Genomic DNA, 27,737 nt, shown 5'->3' on the forward strand with positions numbered 1-27,737 from the left:
GGGGGGGGGGGCCATCACCCCAGTCCCTGGAGCTGGGGGACCAGCCGAGCTCTCGCTCCTCACTGGTTTGCTTCGCTGCGGCTCAGAACATGTGCCAAAGCCTGGGGGGGGGGGGGCCGGTTGCGGAGTGGTGATGTTTGCTGGGAGGGTGCTTACACCCTATATACACCTTTATATACATTCAGAAGAGGGACCCCCCACCCCCCCCCCCACCCCGGTGCACCCCCACATCGGCCAGTGGCAGTGGGGGTGGTGGAACAGAACCGGCCGGCCCAACCGGGTGTTGTTTGGGGTGTTGTTTGGGGTGGAAACTCACAGCTGCCTGTCCCACAGGTACGAGTGTGCGTGTTGGAAGGGGGGGGGGGACACACGCCGGGGGGGGGGGGGTCGGCTGCTCTGAGCTCTCTGGGGCCCCCGGGGCACCCCCTGCTCGCGGCTCTGAGTGGGGCGGGGGGGGGGGGGGCTGTTGGTAGGTGGGATGGATGGGGAAGGGGGGAGCCGGCCCCAAGGTTGGGGGGGGGGGGGGGGGCTGTCTCCGAAATCAAGGCACAGGGAATGGAAATGGGCTGGGACGGGGCTTTTTTGGATAAACCCAGAAACGGGGCATTGCATATATGTATGTACATGGATATACACACATACAGCACCTCCCTGCTCCCCCACTTTGGGCTCTGGATGGGATGGGGGGCGGAGGAGTTTCTGGGGGGGGCAGCTCGTGTGCAGCCCCTCGCTCCTGCAGAGGAGGGTGAGGCGGGTGCTGGCTCGGGGGTGCTGGGGACCCATCGGGGAAGGATCTGGCCCCACAGAACATGGGGAAGGATCCAGCCCCACAGAACTCGGGGAAGGATCTGGCCCCACAGAACTCGGGGAAGGATCCGGCCCCACAGAACTTGGGGAAGGATCCGGCCCCACAGAACTCGGGGAAGGATCCGGCCCCACAGAACTCGAGGAATGATCCGGCCCCACAGAACTCGGGGAAGGATCCGGCCCCACAGAACTCGGGGAAGGGGGCTGCGGGGCAGCGGGGGCTGCAGAGCCGGCCCCGACAGCCGCGCGGACCCGCACGCACCCGCTGAGTCTGGGTGAGATGGGGGGGGGGGACACGGGGACGGGGACGGACACGGGGGTGGGCATAGCGGGGAGGATGCCCCCCCAATCTTCTCCCTCCTCCGGGAAGGTACCGAAAAGAAAGAACTGAATGAGTGGAAGCTCGAAAAGACTCGGCGGCTCATCCCCGCCGCCAGCAAACCCCGGGATGGCGGCGGGTTGTGAAGGGGGGGGGGTGGGGGTGTGTGTGGCACGGCGCGTGGAGTCCAGCCGCCGGAGGAGAAGCGGGGCAGGAGGGTCAGGATGAGCCCCTGAATATCAGGGGACAGTCGTGAGGTACCTGTGGACCCCCGCTGCCTTTGTGTGTGTGTGTGTGTGTGTGTGTCCCCTCCCCGGGCTTCGGCGCCGCCCGCCAGCCCCCGCCCGCCCTAGACGTGCGTCTGCATCCGCTGCTGGAAGCGCTGCCCGTAGTCCGAGTGCTGGGAGGTGTAAGAGAAACGGGTGGCACTGGCGTACTTGCCCATGGGGTCGTAGGCGTCGTAGGGCGCCCGTTCCAAGCTGGGGGGCTGCCCGTACCCCAGGCGGTAGGTGGTATAACCGGCGCCGGCCGGGAAAGCGGCGTGACCCCCGTAGTTCTCGTAAGAAAGCTGGCTTGCCGTCTCGCCGCCTGCCGTGCCGGGAGCGGGGCCGGGACCCGGAGCCGTTTCGGTGGTGTAGTCGGACGTGGGGCCACGGCTGTAGGTGTTGAGCTGAGCGTAACCGCTGGAGTGGGAGAGGCGGGAGGGCGGGCGGGTGTCGTAGCGGCCCGGGCCGGGGTTGCGGTAGTCGGCGTAGAGGACGGTGCGAGAGGACGGGCGATCCTCGTGGGCGCGGACGTTGTAGTAGCCGTTGGTGGGGTCCTGCGAGGAAATGGGGGGAAGTGTGGGGAGGGATGGGCTGAGCCCGGCTGGGATTGGGCTCTGCAGGGAGAGGAGGGACGAGTGCCGGCCCTTCTCCTCTGCTGAGTGTCCTGCAGCCACCCGACCTGGGACAAAACCGGGACCTGCTCCTCTCCTACATCCCACGGGACAAAACCGGGACCTGCTCCTCTTCCACGTCCCACGGGACAAAACCAGGAACTGTCCCTCTTTCACACCCCACGGGACAAAACCGGGACCTGCTCCTCTTCCACGTCCCACGGGATAAAACCTGGACCTGCCCCTCTTTCACACCCCACGGGACAAAACCGGGACCTGCCCCTCTTTCACACCCCACGGGACAAAACCTGGACCTGCCCCTCTTCCACATCCCACGGGACAAAACCAGGATCTGCTCCTCCTCTACACCTCATGGGACAAATCCGGGACGTGCCCCTCTTTCACACCCCACGGGACAAAACCTGGACCTGCTCCTCTTCCACATTCCACGGGACAAAACCGGCACCTGCCCCTCTTTCACACCCCACGGGACAAAACCGGGACCTGCCCCTCTTTCACATCCCACGGGACAAAACCGGCACCTGCCCCTCTTTCACACCCCACGGGACAAAACCTGGACCTGCTCCTCTTCCACATTCCACGGGACAAAACCGGCACCTGCCCCTCTTTCACACCCCACGGGACAAAACCGGGACCTGCCCCTCTTTCACACCCCACGGGACAAAACCTGGACCTGCCCCTCTTCCACATCCCATGGGACAAAACCAGGATCTGCTCCTCCTCTACACCTCATGGGACAAATCCGGGACGTGCCCCTCTTCCACATCCCATGGGACAAAACGAGGACCTGCCCCTCTTCCACACCCCACGGGACAAAGCGAGGACCTGCCCCTCTTCCACACCCCACGGGACAAAACCAGACCTTGAGCTCATATTCCTCACGGGTGTCGATGGTGTCACAGCGAAGGTCCTGCTTCAAGTCCACGTCATCCTTGAACGACTGCAGAAGACGGTGGGGAAGAGACGGGCTCATTCCTCCACGGGCCCAACCGTCCCAGCACGGGGCGGGGAAGGAAGCCGCAGGGGTGACCCCCCTCGACGTGGGGTGTCCCTTACCGAGTAGATGGCCTTCATGACACGGGTGGCCGTGGAGACGCTGGCCGTGTCCTCCTCGCGGTCCGCGTGCAGTGTCAGGGGCTCCCTGTTCACCGTCTCCACCTTGATGTCCAGCTTGCGCAGGGTGACATCCTTGCGGCCTGGGGACACGGGGGACCGGGGATGGAGGTGGTCGCCAGCAGCACCCCCCCACCCCCCCCACCGTGGGTGGCACCCCCAGTCCCCTCAGCCGTGGCCGCAGACCCCCCCGCGGCCCCCACTCACTTCCTTTCCGGCGCCGGTAAAGGAAGCAGGCGAGCGCGACGAGGAAGCTGATGACGAGGATGCTGGCCCCGATGGTGGCACCGGCGATGATGCCCACGGGCAAAACTTCTACAGGAGACGGGGAGACGTTAGCTGGGGACAGGGGACAGGGCCACTGCCAGGAGGTGACGGCGGCAGGAGGGCGCTTGCCCTCGCCGAAGCCCCGGGGCCTCGCCGGGCTCCCCGGGGGGCCGCGGGGCCGTGTCGGCGTTACCTTTTTCCTCCAGCTGGATGATGGCAGTTCCCGGCCCGAAGCTGTTCCAGGCCGTGCAGTTGTAGCGGGTCTGGAAATCGGCGTCCATGACGTTGTTGATGGTGAGGGTGGAGAGGACCCCGCTGCCCGTGTTAGTCCGCTCCACCGTGTACCGCTCCAGCGTCCCTGCCTCCAAAATGTTCTCCTTCCAGGCCCACGCCTGGCCCCGCCGTTTAGTTGGGGGGGGGGGGAGGGGGGGGGGGGGAAGAGGGGGGGCTGTGTCAGCACCCACAGCTCAGCGTTGTCCCCAGAACTGCCCCCCCCCCCCCCCCCCCCAGCACCCCCCAGCCCCGCCGCGGCACTCACGATGCGGTCCGGCGGCGGCGTGCTGCCGATGAAACACTCCACCTTGCCGCGGTCCCCGCGCACGGCGTACTGCACCGCCTCGCTCGAGATGATGGGGGGTCCTGCGGAAGGTGAGGGGGGGGGGGGGGAGGGGGAGGAAAGTTGGGGCGGGGTGGGGGGCTTGACTGAAATCCCAGAGAGAGATGGGGACACACCGTGCTGCAGGCACCGCTGGTTACGGGCAGGTGACGGTGACTGTGACAGGCGGGTGATCCATCCGTGTTCTGGATGGAGTGGGGGGGGGCGTGGGGGGGGGGGGGGGCTGGTGCTGCTCCTTGGACACACACACACACACACACACACACACACACACACACACACTCACCGTTGACGAAGAGCGTGACCTCGCGCTCGCCCACGCCGATGCGGGGGACGATGGCTTTGCAGACGTACTGCCCCGCGTCGGCTTGCGTGACGGACTTCAGGTACAGCTGGTTGCTGTTGCTCAGGACCTGGGTGGGTCCAAGCGCCGTGGGGCATGAAGGAGGGGGCCCAGAGGCCCTCAGACCACCCCCCCCCCCCCGCCATCTCGGCCGCCAGCCCCCCTACCATGTTGGACTCTTTTTTGGTCCAGGTGAGGGTCAGCGGCGGGTTGCCGGACCACACGCACGTCAGCGTCACGTCGGAGCCGATATCCGTGATGGTGGGTTTGGGGTCCACCACGATCCGGGGGGCAACTGGAGAGATGGAGGGAGAGGGTGAGAGGCTGGGACACACACACACACACACAACGCACGCAGAGCAGCTTGGGGGTGCTGGGGGGGGGTGGGTTTGGTTTCCACTCACAGTGCACATCCACCAGCGTGCTGACGTTGGTGCTGCCGATGTCGTTGTGCACCTCGCAGGAGACTGGCTCCGTGAAGAAGGTGTAATCCACCTGCGTGTCGTACTTGTTCTCCTTGGCCTCCTCGATGATCACCCCCCCCTTGGCCCACCTGGGAAGGGGGGGGGGGGGGGAGGGCAGGGGGCAGAGACGCAAGGCGGGCACATTCAGGGGGCACGCGGGACCCCCAGGGCCCTGTTTTACCTCCCTCCCCCCTCCCCCCCCCCCCCCAATCACCATATGATGCCGAAGCCAAGCCAGGAGGTTGGGGAGGGACCTCCTGGGGTCCCGTGGGACCCTCACCTGTAGCCTTTGATCTCGGGGTTGGCGGTCGCCATGCAGGTGAACACGACCCTCTCGCCCTCCTGCACCGTCTGGGGCTGGATGGACAGGGTGACAGTCGGGGGATCTGCAGGGGAGGGGGGGGACAGACGGAACTGTCACTGGCGCTGGGACAGGGCTCGGCGTGGCAGAGGGAGAGAAGATGAAGGGACAATCCTGCTGCCTGGCTCCTCCAGTGCCCCCTCCCCACGCTGCCACCCAGGGCACGGCCCGTGCTGGGGGGGGAAATCCCAAAAGCTCTGATGGCATGGTGTGGGTGCCCAGCATCCCTTCCCAGTGTGGGTGCTCACTGTGGGTGCCCAGCATCCCTTCCCAGTGTGGGTGCTCACTGTGGGTGCCCAGCATCCCTGTCCAGTGTGGGTGCTCACTGTGGGTGCCCAGCATCCTTTCCCAGTGTGGGTGCTCACTGTGGGTGCCCAGCATCCCTTCCCAGTGTGGGTGCTCACTGTGGGTGCCCAGCATCCCTTCCCAGTGTGGGTGCTCACTGTGGGTGCCCAGCATCCTTTCCCAGTGTGGGTGCTCACTGTGGGTGCTCTGCATCCCTGTCTAGTATGGGTGCTCACTGTGGGTGCTCTGCATCCCTTCCCAGTGTGGGTGCTCACTGTGGGTGCCCAGCATCCCTTCCCAGTGTGGGTGCTCACTGTGGGTGCCCAGCATCCCTTCCCAGTGTGGGTGCTCACTGTGGGTGCCCAGCATCCCTTCCCCGTGTGGGTGCTCACTGTGGGTGCCCAGCATCCCTTCCCCGTGTGGGTGCTCACTGTGGGTGCCCAGCATCCCTTCCCAGTGTGGGTGCTCACTGTGGGTGCCCAGCATCCCTTCCCCGTGTGGGTGCTCACTGTGGGTGCTCTGCATCCCTGTCTAGTGTGGGTGCTCACTGTGGGTGCCCAGCATCCCTTCCCAGTGTGGGTGCTCACTGTGGGTGCCCAGCATCCCTTCCCAGTGTGGGTGCTCACTGTGGGTGCCCAGCATCCCTTCCCAGTGTGGGTGCTCACTGTGGGTGCCCAGCATCCCTTCCCAGTGTGGGTGCTCACTGTGGGTGCCCAGCATCCCTTCCCAGTGTCGGTGCCCACTGTGGGTGCTCTACATCCCTTCCCAGTGTGGGTGCTTGCCATGGGTGCCCAGCATCCCCTCCTGCCGTGGGTACCCAGCATCCTCGCCCATCGTGGGTGCTGGCCGTGGGTGCCGAGTCCCAGCAGGGCAGAACCTTCCCACAGCAGCCACTGGAGGTCGGTGTTCACCACGAACTCCCGGCCCGGCCTCCAACCTGGCACCCCGCAAATCCCAGGTACCCCCAGAACCTGTCCCTGGCTCCCTGCCCCCTCTGCACCCCCACGCCACCCCCCCCACGCCAGGATCATCCCTTCCGCCCCCGGCACCGACTCACGGTGCACGTTGAGCTTGACGAAGGTCTCCTTGCCCGCCGGGATGGCATCGTTGGTGCTGCGGCAGGAGAACACCCGCCCAATGTCAAGGTCGGTGGGGTTGATGGCCAGCTGGCTGGTGGTCGTCTCCCGCTTGCCGTCGGCCAACACCTCCTGCCAGTGAGAGGGGACGGTCCCCGTTGGCTCCCAGCGCCGCGCTGAGGCACGGGGGGCGGAGGGGATGGACGCGGGGGTCCCGGTGGGTCCCGGTGGGTCCCAGTACCGTGCTGGTGATGGCTCCGTCCTGCTGGAGCCCGTCCCGGTACCAGACGATGGTGGCCGCCGGTTTGGCGCTGCGTGCCCGGCAGGTCAGGTTGTACGGCGTCCCCGCCCGCAGCAAGATCTCGGGGGCTCCGTCGATGGTGGGGTCCTCGGGGGGGACTGCAGGGGGGGGGGGGGGGGCGGGGAGGAGGAGAGGGGGGACACTGGGTGGGTGCTGGCTGCTTGGGGACAGGCAGACCCCGCTCCCTGCCAAAAAACCAACGCGGTTTTGATAAAGGGAGAGCGATTACGGGCAGAGGAGGCAGACCTCCTCCTCGCAGCGTTTGACGGCACCAGCGTCCGCCGTGCCGGCACCGCCTGGGTGTAAATCCCCGGTTTGATCAGGAGCTGAAGCCCCGTTACTGATTTATCAGAGTTTGGTTCATGGGGAGAGGGAAAGGCGCCGGTTGGCATCGGGAAGGGAACCCCGTGCCGGCAGAAGCCGGGGCAGGAGGCACGAGCCCAGCGCGGTGACTTGGCCTGGGGGGGGTCCCCGATGTGTGTGTGTGGGTGGGGGGGGGCTTGGAGAGGGGGGGCTCGGGGTGGGGGGGGATGTTCGTGCCGCGCATGCGGAGATGGATGCGGTGGAACGGCCTCGGGCGTTTGTGAACCGCCCCCGGGGAGCTGGTGATGATGGAAATGGGGACGGGGTGTCTGGTGGTAGTAGGGTGGGCAGAGAAGGAGGGTCCCCCCCTGCCTGGGGACCCCAATACCCCCAGGAGCCTCCTCTGCCCAGGGACACCCCTGCCTGGGGACCCCAATACCCCCAGGAGCCTCCTCTGCCCAGGGACCCTCTTGCCTGGGAACCATTCTTTCTGGGGACCCCCATGCCCAGGGAACTCCATGCCCAGGGACCCCCCTGCCTGGGGAGCTCTCTCAGGGGACCCCCCTTCCTGGAGAACCCCCTGCCTGGGGACCCCAATCCCCCCCGGAGCCTCCTCTGCCCCAGGACTTCCATGCCCAGGGACCTCTCTGTCTGGGGACCCCGTTGCCTGGGGATCCCTGTGCCCAGGGACCACCCCTCCCCTGCCCCAGCTGCCCCCCACCCTGGGCAGAGGATGCAAGGGGACCCCACTCTGCTTGACAGGGGATGGAGGAGACCCTGGGTACCCCCAGCCTTGGCAGTGCCACCCCAAAGACCCCGGGGCAGGGCTGTTCCCATCCGCTTACAGCCCCCCCCCAGGCCAAACCTGGCCCCTTTGGGCTGGGGGGGGGTCCCCGGGGACCGTCCCTGCCTGGGGGTGCAGGGAGATGCTCCAGCAGCTGTGGCACAGGGAGCCACGCTGCTCAGTACCCCAGCCACATCTCCCGCTCGCGCGCCTTTTATCTCCCGTCTTTCTAATGGGAATTTCAATGCCAGGGGAAGAAGGAGAAAGAGGGAAAAAAAAAAAATAAAAAATTAAGAAAAGCAAGAAATCCACCCCAAAACCCCATTCGTGCAACATTTCCGCTGCAGCTCCGGCATCTTCTTTCCTCATTTTTTTTTTTTTTTTTTTTTTTTTTTTTTACAAGACACAAAAGTCAGGGAAATCAAAGTTACTGCACTCGTAGGTCCCGTAACTCAGCCACGGCGTGAATATAGATTAAGGCATTAAAGATAATGGCACATCCAGGCTGCTGGAGGGAAGGGGGAGGGCGGCAGCGCAGGCAGTGCCAGCCTTTCCCGCGCCTGCGAGGGGCTCGGGGGGCCGTGGGGTTTGGAGGGGCCGCGGGGTTTGGGGGGGATGCGGGGTTTGGGGGGGATGAGGGGTTTAGGGGGGATGCGGGGTTTGGGGGTGGGGGCTGGCTCCTTACTCAGCACGGTGAGCTTGGCGCGGCGGGACCGCAGCGCGGCCTCGGTGGCCTGGCACTCGTACACGGCGTCATCGGAGAGCTCGGCGTCGGTGATCTCCAGGTTGTACTGGCCCGAGTCGGCCGTGCCCACGATGCGGTAACGCGGCCAGGCTGCGGGGACAGGGCGGGGCGGAGGGGGGTTCAGCACGGAGGGGATGGGGAGCACCCGAATTCTCCTGGGCCTCTTTTTCAGGGAGGAGAGGCTGGGGGAGGGAGGGAACCCCCTGTTCCTGGAGAAGCAGCTCCAGTTTGGGTACAGCCAGGGCAGAGCCTGTGCCCGGTGCCAGCCCCAGTGAGGATCCCTGGCACCCGTGGGATCCCTGGCATGCGTGGGATCCCTGGCACACGTCGGATCCCTGGCACGCGTGGGATCCCTGGTGCCCATGGGATCCCTGGCATGCGTGGGATCCCTGGCACACGTGGGATCCCCGGTGCCCACGGGATCCCTGGCATGCGTGGGATCCCTGGTGCCCATGGGATCCCTGGCATGCGTGGGATCCCTGGCACACGTGGGATCCCCGGTGCCCATGGGATCCCTGGCACGTGTGGGATCCCTGGCACACATGGGATCCCCGGTGCCCACGGGATCCCTGGCACGTGTGGGATCCCTGGCATGCGTGGGATCCCCAGTGCCCAGGGGATACCTGGTGCCCAGGGGATACCTGGCACACATGGGATCCTTGGCACGTGTGGGATCCCTGGTGCCCATGGGATCCCTGGTGCCCATGGGATTCCTGGCATGTGTGGGATCCCTGGCACACATGGGATCCCCGGTGCCCACGGGATCCCTGGCACGCGTGGGATCCCTGGCATGTGTGGGATCCCCAGTGCCTAGGGGATCCCTGGCACACGTGGGATCGCCAGTGCCCACGGGATCCCTGGCACGTGTGGGATCCCTGGCACACATGGGATCCCCAGTGCCCACAGGATCCCTGGCACGCGTGGGATCCCTGGCATGTGTGGGATCCCCCAGTGCCTAGGGGATCCCTGGCACGCGTGGGATCGCCAGTGCCCATGGGATCCCTGGCATGTGTGGGATCCCTGGTGCCCACGGGATCCCTGGCACGAGTGGGATCCCTGGCATGTGTGGGATCCCCAGTGCCTCGGGGATCCCTGGCACGCGTGGGATCGCCAGTGCCCACGGGATCCCTGGCACGTGTGGGATCCCTGGTGCCCACGGGATCCCTGGCACGTGTGGGATCCCCGGTGCCCACAGGATCCCTGGTACGCATGGGATACCTGGCACACATGGGATCCCCAGCGCCCATGGAATCCCTGTCATGTGTGGGATCCCTGGCACATGTGGGATCCCTGGCATGCGTGGGATCCCTGGTGCCCACAGGATCCCTGGCACGTGTGGGATCCCTGGCACATGTGGGATCCCTGGTTTCCATGGGATCCCTGGCACATGTGGGATCCCTGGTGCCCACGGGATCCCTGGCACGCATGGGATCCCTGGTGCCCATGGGATCCTTAGCACATGTGGGATCCCTGGTGCCCGCAGGATCCCTGGGATGTGTGGGATCCCTGGCACGGGTTGGGTCCCTGGCAGGCGTGGCATCCCTGGTGCCCATGGGATCCCCGATGCCCACGGGATCCCCGGTGCCCACAGGATCCCTGCCACGCGTGGGATGCTCCGTGCACGCAGGGAGCCTGGTGCACGCAGGCCAGGTACCTTTGAGCCCCTGCCCCATCCCCAGGGCGAGGCCGTCTTTGGTCCATTGCACGATCCCGGAATAATTGAGCACCACGCAGGAGAGGACGATCCTCTGGCCGGCCACCACCGTCTGGTCCTCCGGCTCCTCCACGAACCGCGTCTGTGCCGCTGTGGACAGAGGAGGGGGGGGGGTCAGCCAGGGGCCCCGGGTGCCCCGGCACCAGCGGCCGTGCCGGCACCAGCCGGTGCTCCGTCACGCCAGTGGCTCCAGCACCGTCCCCCCCCTGAGCTGCCCGCGGTCCCTGGAGGTTTCAGAGGAGCTGCTGGGGGTGTGGGAACCCCCCCAAACCGGGCTCTGCCGCACTCCCAAACCCCCACCCTGTGCGGCAGTGGGGATTGATGCCGTCACACGGTTTGGACGTGGCGGGTGTGCCGGACACACGCGTGTGCTACCAGCCCCTGGCACAGGGAGCAGGACCCCGGGAAGGGCAGTGGGGAGAGGGGCATCACTGCTCTCCCATCGGTGTCCCACCCCCCCTCTTCAAAAGCTTTTTTTTTCCAAACTATTCAAATGATTTCCACGGTGGCGTGGGAGAGGGGGAGGCAGAAATCTCTGGAGGGGATGAGCGAGCCGCGGATAACGAAGCCACCAAGTCCCCAGCGTGGCTTCTGCCTGCGTGGCCTGGCCCAACCCGGCACTGTGCCACTCGTGGGGTGCCCCACGCCCCTGCCACAGCCACGCCGGGCACAGCCACAGCTCGGGCACCCCAACCCGCTCGGGTTTGTCCCCAGGGGCTGAGGGGCAGCCGGGCTCCCTTGTCCCCACCAAGGGGGATGGGCCGTGCCGGTGCTTGGCCCCCTCCTCGCTGTGCCTGGCGTGGGGGACCCACCCGTCACCATCACCCCGGCGCCTGCCCGGGGGTCCCGGCACGGGGTGGGGTACAGCAACGCGCAGGGTCTTGAGCTGGAGAGACCCCCCACGACCCACACGCGGCATCCCCAGTACCTGTGGTGACAGGTACACCGAGAGTCAGCATCAGGCCACCCCAAAACGCCAGGATGGGGCACCCCAGGATCCCTGGGACATGACACCCCAGGATTCCTGGGAGATGGTACCCTGGGATTACTGGGACATGACACCCCAGGATCCCTGGGATGGGGCACCCCAAACCCTTGGGACATGGCACCCCAGGATCCCTGGGATGGGGCACTCCAAATCCTTGGGACATGGCACCCCATGATTCCTGGGATGGGGCACCCCAAATCCTTGGGACATGGCACCCCAGGATCCCTGGGATGGGGCACCCCAAATCCTTGGGACATGGCACTCCAGGATCTGTGGGATGGGGCACCCAAAATCCCTGGGATGTGGCACCCCGTGATTCCTGGGATGGGGCACCCCAAATCTTTGGGACATGGCACCCCAGGATCCTTGGGAGATGGCACCCTGGGATTTCTGGGACATGGCACCCAGGATCCCTGGGATGGGGTACCCCAGAATCTCCAGGATATGACACCCCAGGATCTGTGGGATGGGGTACCCCAGAATCCTTAAGACATGTCATCCAAGGATCCCTGGGATGGGGCACCCCAAATCCTTGGGACACAGCACTCAGGATCGCCAGGATGGGGCACCCCATGATCCCCAGGACATGGCACCCCAAGATCTCCAGGATGGGGTACTCAGGGATCCCTGGGTTAGGACAGCCCCCAGATTAGGGACCCCAAGATCCCCCCAGCCGGGCACCCCAGCACAACAGGGTGCAGCAAACACCCTTGCAGGCCGCTGTGGTGATTTGGGGACAGTCACTGCTCCCGGCCACCCTGGGGTGACCCCATGCCACCGCCCCGGCCCCCCCCAACTCCCAGCCCACGCCAGCCAGCCTTGCGGCCCCCCCCGGAGGGTAGACAGAGCAGGGATGCAAGGAGGGAGGGAGATAAAGGGAAGGAGAGAGCGGGAGAGGCGGGGGAAGGAGGGGAGGGATGGAGCAAGAATGGGGGGGGGGGCCGAGGGGAGCGGGAAATAAAAAGCAGAGCGGAGATCAAAGAGGAAGGTGCCTGGAGAGAGGTGGGCGTGAGGGAAGATCAGAGCCGGGGAAGGGGGGGGGGCGAGACAGGCAGGAGGAGGCGCAGGCAGCGGCGGCTGCCTGCCAGACAGAGCGGGGGGACCCCCAGCCCCCTGCCTGCCCGACGGGCAGCGCCGGCCTGGCACCGGCTGGCACTGGGCTAGCACGGGGCTGGCACTGAGCTGGCACTGGGCTGGCACTGGGTTAGCACCAGGCTGGCACTGGGGTAGCACAGGGCTGGCACTGGGTTAGCACGGGGCTGGCACTGCGTTAGCATGGGGCTGGCACGGGGCTGGTACTGGGCTAGCACGGGGCTGGCACGGGGATGGCACTGGGTTAGCATGGGGCTGGCACAGGGCTGGCACTGGGCTAGCACGGGGCTGGCACTGGGCTGGCACAGGGCTGGCACTGGGCTAGCACGGGGCTGGCACTGGGCTGGCACGGGGCTGGCACTGGGTTAGCTCAAGGCTGGCACTGGGCTGGCACTGGGCTGGCACGGGGCTGGCACTGGGCTAGCACCAGGCTGGCACTGGGTTAACACTGGGCTGGCATGGGACTGGCACTGGGCTAGCACCAGGCTGGCACTGGGTTAACACTGGGCTGGCATGGGGCTGGCACTGGGCTAGCACCAGGCTGGCACAGGGCTGGCACTGGGTTAGCTCAAGGCTGGCACGGGGCTGGCACTGGGTTAGCACGGGGCTGGCACGGGGCTGGCACTGGGTTAGCTCAAGGCTGGCACTGGGCTGGCACGGGGCTGGCACTGGGTTGGCATCAACACTGCTAGTTTCTGCCTCCCCTTTCCCTCCCCGCCTCGAAGGGGCTTTGCTGGGTGCTCCGAGGGACTGGGGGGGTGGGACGGGACGGGGACACACACACACACACACTGGAATGTCGTCCCCCCCCCAGCAACCCCCTGCGCTGCCCGTCCTGCCGGGCAAAGGGCTGTTTAGTCTGGAGGAGGGCGATACGGGGCCGGCGGGCGCGGGGGAGGCCCAAAGCCTTTCCGTGTCGCGGGGCCTTGACGTTGCGCCGAGGAGGCGGGCGGCTTCCCCAAGGGCTAAAAACCAGGGGGTGCCCCCCCTCGCTGCCAGCCCCTCCTCATTGCTGTCCCCCATCACCCCCCGCTGGCCCCCGGGAAGTGTTGAGGGGGTGGGATCGTGGCACGGTGGCCCTGGGCTCTCAGCATGCATGCACATGTTTGTGCACGGGTACACACGTATGTGTGCACGGGAGCATGCCTGTGTGCATGGGAACGTGCCTGTGTGCATGGATCATGCACATGTGCATGGGAACGTGCATGTGTGGATGGGAACGTGCATGGGGGCATGGATTGTGCATGTGTGCATGGGAACACATGCCTGTGTGCATGGGAATGTGCATGTGTGCATAGGAATGCACCTGTGTGCATGGGAGTGTGTGGGAGCATGTGGATGTGTGCGTGGGAGTACACGTGTGCATGGGAGCGTGCGCCTGTGTGCACGGGAACACACGGATGTGTGCATGGGGATGTGCGTGTGAGCACGGGATCACACGGATGTGTGCATGGGGATGTGCATGGGAACACACAGATGTGTGCATGGGGATGTGCATGTGTGCACGGGAACATGTGGATGTGTGCATGGGGATGTGCATGTGCATGGGAACACACGGATGTGTGCATGGGGATGTGCATGTGTGCACGGGAACACGTGGATGTGTGCATGGGCATGTGCATGGGAACACACGGATGTGTGCATGGGGATGTGCATGGGAACACACGGATGTGTGCATGGGGATGTGCATGGGAACACACGGATGTGTGCATGGGGATGTGCATGTGTGCACGGGAACATGCCTGCATGCCCGGGACGCGTGGGGAAAGCACACGCGTGCGCGCAAGCGTGCCCAGACGCGCAGGGGACTACACCCGTGCGCACGGGAACACGCGCGTGTGCACGGGCCGGTGGGGTCCCTGCAGGTCCCTCCCACGCCCCGGCGGGCCCACGCGTGGCTCCTGCGGGGCTGGTGCGTGGCTGGTGCGTGGCCCCCGGCGCGGGCCGGGCTGGGGGGGGCGCAGGGACCCCCGGGGACAGGGCCCCCCCCCCAGCCCTGTCTCCCTCCATTTATCAAACCCAGGGCTGATTAAGCCCCGGGGCTGCGGCTCCAATCTCCCTCTCTCTCCTCTCGCTATTAAACTCAGGGTTCAAAGAAAAGCTTTTTATTCGCGCTGACAGCTTTCAGATGGAGCTAAATCTCTCCGCGCTAGAGGTTTTTTTCCCTTTTTTTTTGGTATTATTTTATCTCTCTCCCTCCTCCCCTTCCTCTTCTCGCTGCTTTTAAATTTAAGCCTTTCCCCCTTCCTCTTCCCAAGTTGTTCGCTTCTATTTATATTGGAAAAAAAAAAAAAAAAAAAAAAAATTTAGACAGGGAGGGGAAAAAAAAAAAACAAAAAAACAACCAAACCACAACCACCCTCCACTGGTTTTATTCTGCGGGAGAGAAAAGAGGATTTGGCTTCCCTGTGGCCCTGCCCGGCGGAGCGGAAAGGGAGAGATGGGAGAGGAGGGCAGGATGAGGCCGCGGCTGGATGCTGAGGCTCCTGTCCCCGTCCCCCCTCCGCTGTCACCGCGCTGTCACAGCCCCGGCGCCAGCGCCCCGAGCCACGCGTCACCCGGTGTGAGGTGACGGTACGGGGAGGGGAGGGGAGGGGAGGGGGGGGGAAAAAAAAAAAACAAAACAAAGCACAAGCGCCGCGACCGGCCCTGAAATAACCCGCCGGGAGCTGGCGATGGAGGGGACCTCTCGCCTGTGTGGGGAAACTGAGGCACGGGAGGGGGCTGGCCTGCTGATGGATCCCACTGGGGATGGGGGGGGTCCCATCCTGCCGGGTGCTGGCAGAGCGGTGCTGTGCCGCGCCGGGGGTGGGGGGGGGATGTGCCGGTGCTGAGATGTGATCGGCCCTGGCACATCCCTGCGCTCCCCCCCCCCCCCCCCAGCCCGGCGTTGGGGCTATTTTAGGCTCCGGTAATTTTGGTCTTTCAGCTAAACCCGGCGACGTTTCGGGGCAGGGACACGGCGGGGGGGGGGGGGGGGGGGGGGGGCTGGTGAGGCCGGTGACCCCCCCACCCCCCCACCCCCCGTGTCCCTGGGGTGGCCCCAGCCATGGGGAATGGGGTTTGGGCCGAAGCACCGGCGAGGTGCTCCCCAGAGAGGATGATTGGGGGGGGGGACACGACACAGACACACACTCCTCTCTTCGGTGATACCCCCCCCACCCCCCCCACCCCACAGCATCCCCCAAGTCACAAACGGCGACCCAACCGGTGGCCACCCAGCCCGGCAGCCCGCTTGCCCGCGCCTCCCAGCCGCTCGAACTGGTATTTACTGGAGGGCCCCCCCCTTGCCATCGACAATTTACGAGCCCCCTTCGCCGCGATTACCCCGGCACGCCGGCGCTGGCCGGGAACAGCCAGAGCCGGGCGCTCTGAAAGCAGCTTGGCAGGAGAAACCGCTTCCGCTCCTTGTTCGAAGTCGCTCAATGCCCTTTTTCTATTTTCTTCTTTTGGCTTTTTAACGCTAACGTGGCTGAATCGGGGGTGGGGGGGACACCCACACCCCCCCCCCCCCAGCCCCCCGGGATGGGGATGCTGGCGGGTACCAGCAGCTGGGGACCCATCCCAGTGCTGGCCGCACCACTTGGGGGGTCAAATCTCTGTCGTCCCCTCCCACACACCCGGTTTTGCGATCAGCCCCCGGCGCATCCTCCTCAAAAAGGCCCTCGACCCCGTTTGACCAAAATCGCTCTCTTATAATCCCGTCCTGATCGACAGTAATTGAATATTACGATCCTTTAATTCCTCATTAATTGGATCCCCCAGCCGCTTCTCCGTGCTGCACGGGGAGCTGGCAGCATCCTTGGTGGGTGGTTGTCCCCATCCCCACCGTGCCGAGCATCCTCGGTGACCAGTTGTCCCCGTCCCCGCCACACCAGCGTCCCCAGCAGCCAGTTGTCCCTGTCCCCATCCCCTCCGTGCCAGCATCCTTGGTGGCCGGTTGTCCCTGTCCCCATCCCGGCTGCCTCCGGACCCTGTGCCCTGGCTCCTCTCCCAGCGCTGGCGGGTCCTCCCCATCCCGGCAGGAACGGAAAGTATTTCAACACCATCATATGACGCCAGCACATCGTTGGCCAGCGCCCAGCGCCCGGGCTCAGGAGGCACCGGGACGGGGCCACATCCAGCCTTGTCCCTCCCCATCATCCCCCCCCCCCACCATCTCGGGTGGGGGTGTCACTTCGAGCATCCCCGGCTGCCGCTTCGTTTGACCCCGTTCCTCCTGCACGTGCAACGGCGGGGGCAGAACTGGGGCTGTTTTAACCCAACCCCCCTCCGTGCCCCGAGAGGGAAAACCAGGCACGGGAGCCCCCGCAAACCTCTCACAGCACACCCCCCCGTCATGGCTGCTCTGTGCCTCAGTTTCCCCCGAGGCTGCACGTCCCTCCCCACAGCTGGGGACATTGGGATGTCCCCAGTGTCCCCGGCAGGGTGCTGGCGGGGGCCGCTCTGTGCCTTCCCCCGCCCCCCGCCGCTCCCAGCTCCCGAAGCCAGTGGTAGCGAAGCTCTCCGGGGAAAGGATGCTCCAGTTATTTTCATTTTTTAAAAGGCAAAATTATAAAAACAAATGAGGAGGAGATTGGTTCCCCTCCCCCGGCCCCGCCGCCTCTCCTCCCCACCCGCTTTCGGCAGCGCCGGGTCCCCACCGTCTCCCCCGCGCCCCGGCCCGGGGTCACCTTGCCCGTGTCCCCCCGGCGCAGCATGCCCCGGAGCGCTGGGGTGCAGGACAGGCGCCCATCGGGCCCCCCCATCACCCCAATCCCCCGCGGTGACCCCAGTCCCGCCGAACCCCAACGTCTCCCCACCTCCTGTAACCTCCCGATTTCTCATCTCCCGGCCCGGTCGCAATCACCAGCGACACCAATCTCCCAACAAATTTAGCAGCTCATTTCCCATCCCAGCAAATACCCCGTTTCGATTATTCCCTCCGGGTCAGACCCCATCAATAGCCCGGCGGGAGGATGCGTGCGGCGGCGGGGACAGTCCCTGGTACCCCGGGTACCACTCCCCGGGCATCCTCCTCCGGTTGCCATGGTCCCCAGGAGATGCTGGCCATCCTCGGGGAGGGGGGGGGGGGGGGAGGGAAACTGAGGCACGGGGAAGATCAAAGGGAAGCGGGGATCCATCAACCCAAGGAGAACTCTGTCCCCTCCGCCACCAGCGTGACCCCACGCTTCTCTTCCCAACCCACTCCTGAATTTTCCACCCGAATCTCCTGCTTTTTACAACCAACCCGGGCACGCGGCGGGGGAAGATGGGCTGAGGCCCCAGGTCGTCATTAGAGGTACGGTAAAAATACGCGACGCGGGGACCATGCAAAACAATTTTCAATTAAAATCTCGTTGGGAAGAGGCATAAATACCGGGGGAGATGACGTGGTGGAATTGGGTTCTATTTTTCCTTCCCGAGGAGCCTTAAATATTCCCCACCTAATAATAATAATATAAAAAAAAATGAACTCCCGACTTACGAAACAACATATAAATTCCCCTCGTAATTACATTACTTTCAGCACTGCAAAGATGCCAATAAAATATAAACCAGCGCCGGGCAGAGAGAGAAAATATAGAAGAAAATAAATGAATTGCTTTAGTGCGGTATGGCAAAGGAGGCAAGCTGGGGGGGGGGGGGGGGGAACTGTGGGGGCTGGGGCCCCCACTGCTGCCCCGTAGGGACCCCCTGGGGGCACCGCTGCTGTCCCCTGGGGCTAACTGCGTGTCCCCAAGGTCCAGGTTTGTGTCCCCCCCCCCGCCTCCAGGAGGTTTCATTCCAAGGGGCCCTCGGTTTGGGGTGTCCTGGCAGGAATCTCCCCCCAAATCCTGCTCCTGCTCCCCCCCCCCCCCCCCGCCCCCAACTGCAGGCAGAGGCTTTGGGGGGGAGGTGTGGGGGGGTCGGGGGGTCTTTGTCTCCCTCCCACCTGCCCCACGCTGGGAGAAGGACCCATCGGCTGCCCAAAATTGGTGGAAAAACTTGGCCCCTTTCTCCCGTTAATCCTGGTGAAAGGGGGCAGCCAGGCAGAAAGACAAAGGGCTGGGCTGGGGGGGGGGGGGGGGCACGGGGCGATGGGGGGGGGGGCACACACTGACCGTGGGCTTGCATGAGAGCATGTGTGTGTGCACACGTGTGTGCATGTGTGTGCACATACCAGCCGCGTGCTCGCCCGGGAATATCTGTGCCTGCAGGAGCCGGGCGTGCGGGCCACGTGTGTGCACACGCGTGTGCTTGCGTGTGCCAGCCCCGGGCGAGGGCAGACACCCCCCCCCCCCCCCCACATCAGCTCCTTGGGCCCCGCAGCACCCCTGGGAGGGGGGTGCGTGCTGTGTTTGTTTTAGGGGGGGGGGGGGGGTCCCTGCTGAGCAGCTTCGCGGGAGGGCTGAGGGTGCAGACCGGAGCTGCCTTCACACCCCAGCCTTCCTCCTCCTCCTCCTCCTCCTCCTCCTCCTCCCGGCGCTGCCCTTTGCACCGCTGCCAAACAAAGGCCTGGGCTGCAGATGTTGCTCCCACCCGGATTTCTCGGGGTCAGCCCACCCCCCCCCCCCCCAGTACCCCCCTCTCCCCCCTCCAACATCCCCAGGGACACCCAGCACCTCCCAGTGGGGTCCCAGCTCAGAGCCCCCTCACCCAGCGACGGTGCAGACCCTGGCCTGAGCCCCCCCAAAGCGCCAGGAGGTGGTGGGGGGGGGGGGGAACCCAGGCACCCACCCACCCCCCCCCCCAGCAGACAGAAGGAGCTGGCGGAGCCTCCTCTTGTTATTTCCTCTTCATTTCTGGGGCTGTCAGAATTATGGAGCAGCGCTGTTTATTGGCTTGAGTTTAATTAATTTGTGTAATATCCCTGTTAGGAACAATGTCTAATTAAGACTTTTGTTTGTGTGTGCACACGGAGCTTGGGGCGGGGGGGGGGGGGAAGCTCTTCTTTGGGAAAATGGGGAGGGGGGAGGAAATAAAAATCCCTAATCATTAATGAAGGAGGGGGGGGTGGGGGGTGGAAATAAAAAAATATTTAAACAGCGCTGGCATCCTTCCACCAAGCTGCTGGTAAGCGCTCTCGTTACAGATGTCTTAATGAGACATCTCTTAATAATGGGATTATCATTCACATTGAATCGGGACAAGCAGCTGTGAGAGCGCGAGGCTCCGCGTCCCAACGTACGGAACGGGCTGAGTCAGAGCCCGGTTTCGTTACCGGCCCCGGGAGCTCTCGGTAGGGATGGGGGGGAGCCCCCCCACCCGCCCCCCCCCCGTGCCTCAGTTTCCCCACGGGCAGCTCGAGGCAGCACCGTGAGCATCGGTAGCAAGCGGAGGTTAAATGCGGCATCGGCTTGTTTCGATGCCAGGCAAACGGGGGTTTAATAAAAAAAAATAAAGAAAAAAAACAAACAAAACCCCAAAATACCCCAATCCTGGATGATACGGGTTTGAAGGGAAGGGGGGGAAAAAAAATCAATGGGGATGGGGTGTGGGGTGGTGGTGTCCCCCTCCAGCTGGACCCCAAATTCAGTGGGGACCCCAGGTCCCCCCCTAGCCTGGGTGCCCCCTTCCTCCCTGCCCCCCTCCCCAGCTCCTGAAGGGAGAATATGGGCAGGAATTTTGGTTCCTTCCTCCCCAACCAGCTTCTTCCTCCCCAGGCCTGCCTGGCTGCGGAGTCAGCACCCCGGCAGGGCAGCAGCGGGGAGGGTGGGGGGGGGCCCAGTGGGGGTGGGAGCCCCCCAAGAGCTGCCCACCCAACCCGCAGGGCTCCCCACTGCCAGGGAACCCCAGCTGCCACGGCGCACCCCAAACCAGCCACGAGTCTCTTGTCTCCCACCCCCACCCCCCCCACCGTGAGGATTTGGGGTCCCCCAAGGACCCACCACCCCACTTAGGATATTTGGGAGCGGGGGGGGGGGGGGTACCCGTGGAATTTGAAGCCCAGCAACCCCCTCCCCACCAGTTCGTTCCCTCCGAGCTGGGTGCTGGGGTCCCCGCAGCTTGGGGAGGAGGACGAGCATCGTGTCCCTGACTGGGGTGGAGGTGGGGGGACACGACACCCACCCCACTGGGTTGACCCCGGCTTTTGGAGGGGGGGGGGATCCAGCCCTCCCTCCCCTCGGGGGCTCTGCAAATCCCGCTCAGGAGAAGCTGGAGGGAGCAGCCCTGGCTCCAGCTCCCCGCTCCTGCGGTCAGAGCCCAGCAATGATCCCACAAGCCTGGAATTTGAGGAATTTCCTGCCAAGGCTCTCTGGAAGATGAGGGAGAGAAAGAAAAACCAGAGCTTAACCCTCAGCTCCCCGCGCCCATCCCGCAGCGGGCAGGGGGCTGAGACCCCCAGGAAGGGACTGGGGGCTATTTTGGGGTGTGGGTGTTGGGGGGGGGGGGGGAGCGTGTAGCTTTGAGGGGGTTGCTTCTCGCTGCTCCCCAGTTTTTGGGGGGGCCAACGCTGCTTGTGTGCAAAGCCGGGGCCTTGTTCGTGTTGATGGCGAAGGCAAAGCGCTTCGTGCCTCAGTTTCCCCCACCGCCGCTCTCCTGCCTCCCTCCTGGGTCCCAGGGAGCCCGCCTCCGGCCTCCACACCACCCAGCATCCCCCCAACCCATCACGAGCCCCCGAGACACCTCCAGTAGCCCACCAGCCCGGCCGGGGAGCTCAGCACCCCCCAGCCCTCCCCGAGGACACACGCTGGAGCTCCTCACGCCCTGACCCGAGGCTGCCAGAGGTGCAGGACGGGTGAACGTTTAAAACTATTACTTTAAATCAAATCCACTTGAAAGGTTGGGGGGGTTTTGCATAATAATTTAAAACAAAAAGGGAAGGGAGGAAGCTAGAGAGGAGGTGGCTGGAGCCCCCTGCTCCCCCCCCAAGGGGTTAAGAGGGTCCTGCTCTGCCTGGGGGGGTGATGGGCACCCCAACCAGCCCCGCTTTGTCCTCATCCCCCCTCCCCAGGATATTCCCATCTCCCTCCGTGCTCCCCACCAGGATGCTCAGAGACAACCGGGATGGGGGGGGGGGGCGCAGCCTGGGTGCCCCCCAACCCCACAGCTCCCCCGGGACGGGGCTCACTGGGCCTCCCCGGTGTCAGAAGCCAAGTTTGCCGCCGCCCCCCCCCCCACACACACACCCCCCGTGGAGACCCCAGCCGCGGCCTTCCTCCCGCTCCTCTGCCTCTCCCCTCCCAGCGCCACGGCGAGGCTCCGGCGGGCGCAGCGGGGTGCACGCCCGCACCCCCTTGCACACCCACGCGTGCTCCCCCCCACGCTCCCCCCCGCACATGCGTGCTCCCTTGCACGCCCGCACGCACACTTTCCCCTGCTCCTTTTCTTTGCTGTTCCTATGGCAACCCCTCCAAGGCACACAACCGCTCTCCGATTGGAAATAAAAGTTGTTTTTCCTCCCCTCCTCCTTTACTCCACTCTTTCGCTTCCCCCCCCCCCCCCCCCCCCCTCTTATTTTGATTTCCATTTGGATCATAATCCGCCCGTTGCCATGGCAGCGCTGGCAGCCCTTTATGTCCCAGCCCTTGCAGAAAAGGCCTCTCTCCCCCTTTTTCCCTTCCTTGCGCCTTCCCCGAGTGGGTTTTGCTCTTTAAATCCCTCCTTCCCGCCAGCCCCTTGCGGCAGCGACCCCGGCATCGCCGGGATCCAGCCCGGCACCGGGGCCTGGCGTCACCGGCTGCGCCACGTCCGATGCCACGCCGACGGGACTTTTGCGGCGGGTGGGTGGAAAGGAGCTCGTCCGCCAACCCCTGGTAGCTACAGCCCAGCAAAGTCCGGGCGGGAGCCGGGATCCAGAGCTCCGGCCTTTTCCCCAGATACCCTTAACTCTGCCCCACGGCTCGGCCGTCCTCCTTGCCCGAGCATCCTCCCCTTTGGGCCAGCAGCCGGCCCGGCTCGCTCGCCCAGCCGGAGGGCGACACGGTGGCCACGCTGCCACCGACAGAAGTGATGTGGGGGGTCGCGCCGCCAGCGCGGGATGGTTTCCCCCATCCCCTCCGTTTTCCCCGCTCGCCACCTCCCTCCCGCGCTGTGCCCACTCCTGGCTGGGAGCAGGAGGTTATGAAAATGAGCTGTGTGCCCAGGAGACTGTAATTATCTGCTAAGTGTGAAAGCTAGAGTGATTAATTAAGAGATAATAAAAAGAAAAGGAGGCTAGAGAGGGAATAACGGATGCTTTGATGATAAAACCTGAGGTAAGGCAAGCAATTAGGGGAATCTTTATGGAGAGTTAGCTATAATCCCCGCGTTGCCTGCGCGGCGGGGGGGGGGGGCTGCGTGTCAGAGGGATGGACGGACAGACCCACGGATGGCGGCGGTGCGGCAGCGGGGCCGTGGGTCACGCTGCGTGACCGGAGCCGGCTCCGGCATCCCCGGGGCTGCGCTCGCTGGGCCGGGCGTGCATCCCAGGTAGGATCTAGGCCAGGAGGAAAGCTGGCTCGGGATTAAACCAACCAATCCTGAATTAAAGGATGGGAATTAATTAATGCCGCTCGGTTCTGGCCGGTGGGAGAGAGGTGCCCGACGACCCTGATTTCACCTCTGGATGGTTGGCTTGCCAGAGGTCGCTGCGGATGGACAAACGGGTGGCTCGGGGTCCCTAAGAAATCAGGCAGGATGCTGTCGAGGAGGTGGGGGGGGGGGGGGGGGAAAAGCTGCCGGGGGGGCTCCGCGGTTGGGCTGGCTGCCTCCCCGCCGGCAAACCGGGCCCCGGCACGGCAGCGGGTGATTCAGCCCTGGCACAGGCTGCCCAGGCAAGTCCCGGCACGGGGCCGCGGCAGAGCCCGTCCCGCCGGCCCCAAAAGCTGCCTCGGCCCCGGGGGGCCCCGAGCCGGAGCCCTCCCGAGGGGCTGCGGTACGTCCCTCGCCCGCTCTGCTCCCCCCCCGGGGGGAAAGATGGGAGGCGTCCCCAAGATGGGGAAGGGGCTTCGTCCCCTCCCGGCGCCCGCCCAGGAGAAGGGAAAAGCATCGGCAAAGCCCCACCAGTGCCCACGAGGCCGGATCCCAGTTGCCAAAACGGTTTCCCTGAAGGGTGGCTGCGGGGTGTCATCCTGCTGCTGGGGGGGGGGGGGGCTGTGGTGACCCACCGTGGCTTTGTCCCCTCCACCGAGGGGTTTTGGGGACGGGGGGTCTGGAGGGGGGTGTCGGGTTGGATTGTGGTGACTCGGGCTCTTGGGGACGGCTGGCATCGGGGAGGGGACACACACACACACACGCTGCCGGACACGGTGACGCCAAACCGGAGCCAAACCAGCTCCTCCAGAGCAGCTCCGGGCTGAGGACACCCTGTGCCATGGGGACAGTGGGGTCACCGCAGGCGAGTCCCCAAGGGATGGGGCCCCCCGGAGCCACCAGCATCACCACCGGCCCCCGAACGCCCACGCCACCAGCTCCGCTGCAGCCCCCAGCCCTCGGCGGGGTGTGAGGGATGAAGGGGGCCACCATCCTCCCCCTCACCTTCACGTCTCGGCCCCGGAGCATTTCCCGGGGGGGATTTTATTACCCTGCAGCAGACCACGGTCGTCTTCCAAACCACACCACGCCACCGGAGGGAGGACGGAGGGAGGACGGGCAGGTGCCCGCTGCCACCGCCGCCATCCCCAGCATCTCCTCGGCCGCGCTGGGACCACCAGCACCTTCCCTCACCTCCTTCCCCCCGTGGGGAGCCACCAAGAGCATCAACACCCCGGATCGGGGCCACCCTGTGCCCCGGCACCGTCCCTCCTGCCCCAGCACCGTCCCTCCTGCCCTAGAAATTTGGGGCCAAGGGGCCACATCCCCCCCATCCCAGCCCCATCCCAGCTCTCTGGAGGGCCCTGAAAAAGTCACCAGCAAAGGGACCACCAGCCTGACCTCAAACCACCCAGTGCCACCCCTGCTCCTCCAGTGGTGACGTCTCTCAAGGGAGCCGGGGCTCAGCTGGGACATGCAGCGAGCGTGCCAGGTCTCAGAGCCGCACGCTGGGGTGGCCCACGAGCCACGGGGGGCTGGCGTGAGCCCCCCCAGGGCGAGCCCTCGCTGCTGCTCCTCTATCAGCCCCCATCCATCTCTCCGCTATTTCAATTTTGCTGCTTTGGAGAGGGGAGAGGAATAAAAAAAAAAAAATAAACCAAAAAAAAAAAAACCACCACAGAGAGAAAGAGAAGAAGAATCACCCAGAAAATGAATAAATATTTCAATTTGAGGCGCAATCACGGCGAGTGATTGAAACGGGGGGAAGAATAATGGGTTTCATTTAGATAAGATACAGAAAATTATTTAGTGAGAAATGAAGAGTGATGAAACCCATTCAACATCTTTGTGTGCAACGACATGAATGGCACTGAAACCCCCCCCCCCCCCGCCGCCCCCCCATGTACGCACACGCCGGCCAGCACAGCCCCAGCTGCAGGGGGAGGGAACCTCAAATTTTGCCCCCCCAAGCAACAGCAGCCACCACCACCCCCCCCCCCCAGCACCCCAGTTTACAGCAAAGCTTTTCTCTGAGGCAAGAGCAAAACTTAGACAGTGGTGACGGGACGGGGCTGCTCGGGAGGACCCGGAGGGGGGTCACTGGGTCCCTCCCCCAGGGATGTGACCCCCCCCCCCCCCCCCCCCAGCAGCTCTCCCCTCTGCCGAAGCGGCGATGCCGGAGCTGGGCCCCTCTCGCCGATCAGCTCCACATGGCACCGGGCGGGAGAGCGGGCGCTTTTGTTCCCGGGAGGGCAGCAGAGCCCCGCGATGCCTCCCCCAGCCTTGCACGGAGGGGGGGGGGGGGACCTGGGATCTGCCCCCGCCCCCAACCCCCTAAAAGGCTTTGCACGCTCCTTTTAAACCCCGGGTCGACTCAGTTTGTTTTTTTTTTTTTTTTTCCCCCCCTCCCCTCCCTCCTCCTGGCATCTTAGCAACGCCGCCCCCTTAATTAAAAATTAGATTGGATTTTGCAGCGGGGAAGGAGCCGCAGGCCGTGCAGGGCTCCAGCCCTGCGGAGGGCCGAGCCGGCTGAGACCTCGCGAGCTCGCTGCACGCATGGCGCGTTTCCCCCGCTCCCCTCACCCCGCGGGGCAGCGAGGCCGAGATTCGGGGAGCGGGACTGTGTGTGTGTGTGTCCCCCCCCTGCCCCGATCCGCTCCTCTCGCTCTGCATGACCTTGGCCCAGCAACTCCCCGTGCCTCAGTTTCCCTGAGAGGGCACCACGCAGATCTTTGGGGGTCAAACAGGGACTGGGGGGGGGGGGGAGGGGAGCAGGGAAGGGGGTGCCCCCCCAGCTTGCAGCAAGCCCTGGAAATCAAGCTTGGGGGGGGGGGGGGGGGGGCTGGAAAAGAGGGTGCCTCACATTCCCCCTCTCCCAAAAGCTGGGAGCTGGGGGTCCTGGGTGCCCCCCAGAGATTCCCCCTCCACTCCCCACGGATGGACGGACAGACGGACGGCAGCCCCCACCCAGCTCCCATCACCATGTCCACACCGGGTGTGTCCCCCCACCCACCCACCCCATCACCCTCAAGAAGCTCGGCTCCCCCCAGCACTTGGGGTGCCCAGGGCCGGGTCCCCACTCCTGGGACACCCCCCCCCCCAGACCTTGGGGTCCCCTCGCTTGTCCCGGCACCCGACACCCACAACTTCCCGCCTCCAACCGCCGCTGCCCACCCCGTACCCCGAACTCCGGCAGCACCGGGAGCCCCGCGGGACCGCGGTGGGAAGTGGGGGGGCGGGGGGAAACACACACACACAGAGGACCTTGACCCCAGACCGGGGCATCCAACAGCACCAAAACCGGGGGAACACGCGCAGCCCCCCCCGGGGTGGGGAGAACCGGACCCCGCTCCATCCCCCCCCCCCCAAGTAAAGGGCGGGGGGTTTCCACGAGGACCAGGGAGTGGCGGGGGGAGGGGGGGAATGTCCCACCGACACCCCCGGAGCGAACCGCCGGTTCCCGGAGGGCGAAGCCGCCGCTTTCCCCGCGCGGCCCCGCTCCCATCCCACGGGGGGACGGGGCGGCAGCGGGTGGGAGCGGAGCCGCTGCCGGAGCCGAGCCGGGGCTGGAGCGCTGCCCGCGGAGTTGGGACACGCGCTTCGGGCGGCCCCACGCTGCCGGTACCCGCTACCCACCTTGCCCGTGGGTATCAGCGAGAGTCAGAAGGCAGAGGAAGAGGATCCGCATGCTCCCGTCCCGGCCGCGCTCCGGGCAGGGGGCGCGGGGGGGTGGCCGCTGCCCCGCTCCGCCGCCCCGTTCGGCCCCGCGCCCCGGTACCGGCACCGCTAGAGCATGGCCCGGCCGGGCAGGGGCCGGGGAAGGGCCGCGGGGCTCCGCTCCGCTCCGCGCCCAACCGCGCCGCTCCGCGCCCAGCCCCGGAGTGCGCGGCCGGCGGGGCGGGGCGGGCGGGGCGGGGCGGGGGGCGGCCACGCGGGACGGGCGGGGAGGGGAGGGGGGGGGGGGAGAGGAGAGAGGGGGGAGGGGGGGGGGGGGGGGGGTGATGGTGTGCTGCAGCCCCGGGGGGGGGGAGCGTGCGTGTTCGCGCGTGTCACGCGTGGTTTTGGGCGTGCGTGTGCGTGTTGGGGTGCGGGCATGTGTGTTGCGGCGGGAACATGAGTGTTGGGGTGTGGGCATGTGTGTGTTGGGGCAGAAACATGTGTGTTGGGGCAGGAACGTGTGTGTTGGGGTGGGAACGTGTGTGTTGGGGTGTGGGCATGTGTGTGTTGGGGCAGAAACGTGTGTGTTGGGGCGGGAACGCGTGTGTTGGGGTGGAAACATGAGTGTTGGGGTGTGGGCATGTGTGTGTTGGGGCAGAAACATGTGTGTTGGGGCGGGAACGCGTGTGTTGGGGTGTGGGCATGTGTGTGTTGGGGCAGAAACATGTGTGTTGGGGCGGGAACGCGTGTGTTGGGGTGGAAACATGTGTGTTGGGGTGGGAAAGTGTGTTGGGGTGCGTGCTTGCATGTGTATGCCTGTTGGGGTGGGAACATGGGTGTTGGGGCGGGAACATGAGTGTTGGGGTGTGGGCATGTGTGTGTTGGGGCAGAAACGTGTGTTGGAGTGGGAACGCGTGTGTTGGGGTGGGAACATGTGTGTTGGGGCGGGAACGTGTGTGTTGGGGTGGGAACATGTGTGTTGGGGTGGGAACATGTGTGTTGGGGCAGGAACATGAGTGTTGGGGTGTGGGCATGTGTGTGTTGGGGCAGAAACGTGTGTTGGGGCGGGAACATGTGTGTTGGGGCGGGAACGTGTGTGTTGGGGAGGGAACATGAGTGTTGGGGTGTGGGCATGTGTGTGTTGGGGCAGAAACGTGTGTGTTGGGGTGGGAACATGTGTGTTGGGGC

At 65.2% G+C, this 27,737-nt stretch overlaps 1 protein-coding gene across 2 annotated transcripts; it reads right to left on the reverse strand.

Moving 5' to 3' along the window:
* Positions 1-141: 141 nt before the first annotated feature.
* On the reverse strand, positions 142-26,765 carry KIRREL1 (kirre like nephrin family adhesion molecule 1). 2 transcript variants are annotated; one of them, XM_042785355.1, is made up of 15 exons: positions 26,529-26,765; positions 10,337-10,486; positions 8,623-8,772; positions 6,791-6,948; positions 6,531-6,681; positions 5,108-5,213; positions 4,768-4,916; positions 4,531-4,658; positions 4,307-4,433; positions 3,943-4,043; positions 3,598-3,766; positions 3,345-3,452; positions 3,081-3,220; positions 2,887-2,964; positions 142-1,946 (listed from the first exon to the last, which is right to left on the reverse strand). In XM_042785355.1, the coding sequence occupies exons 1-15, from the start codon at positions 26,578-26,580 to the stop codon at positions 1,476-1,478; spliced, it is 2,238 nt and encodes a 745-aa protein (XP_042641289.1). In that variant the 5' UTR covers positions 26,581-26,765; the 3' UTR covers positions 142-1,475. The 2 variants fall into 2 exon arrangements, with proteins under 2 accessions (XP_042641289.1, XP_042641288.1); XM_042785354.1 differs by having other exon boundaries at positions 3,598-3,796.
* Between the last annotated feature and the right edge of the window lie 972 nt (positions 26,766-27,737).

This window comes from Tyto alba, unplaced genomic scaffold (assembly GCF_018691265.1).
Source record: "Tyto alba isolate M040663 unplaced genomic scaffold, T.alba_DEE_v4.0 Super-Scaffold_8, whole genome shotgun sequence".
NCBI classification, from domain to species: Eukaryota; Metazoa; Chordata; class Aves; order Strigiformes; family Tytonidae; genus Tyto; species Tyto alba.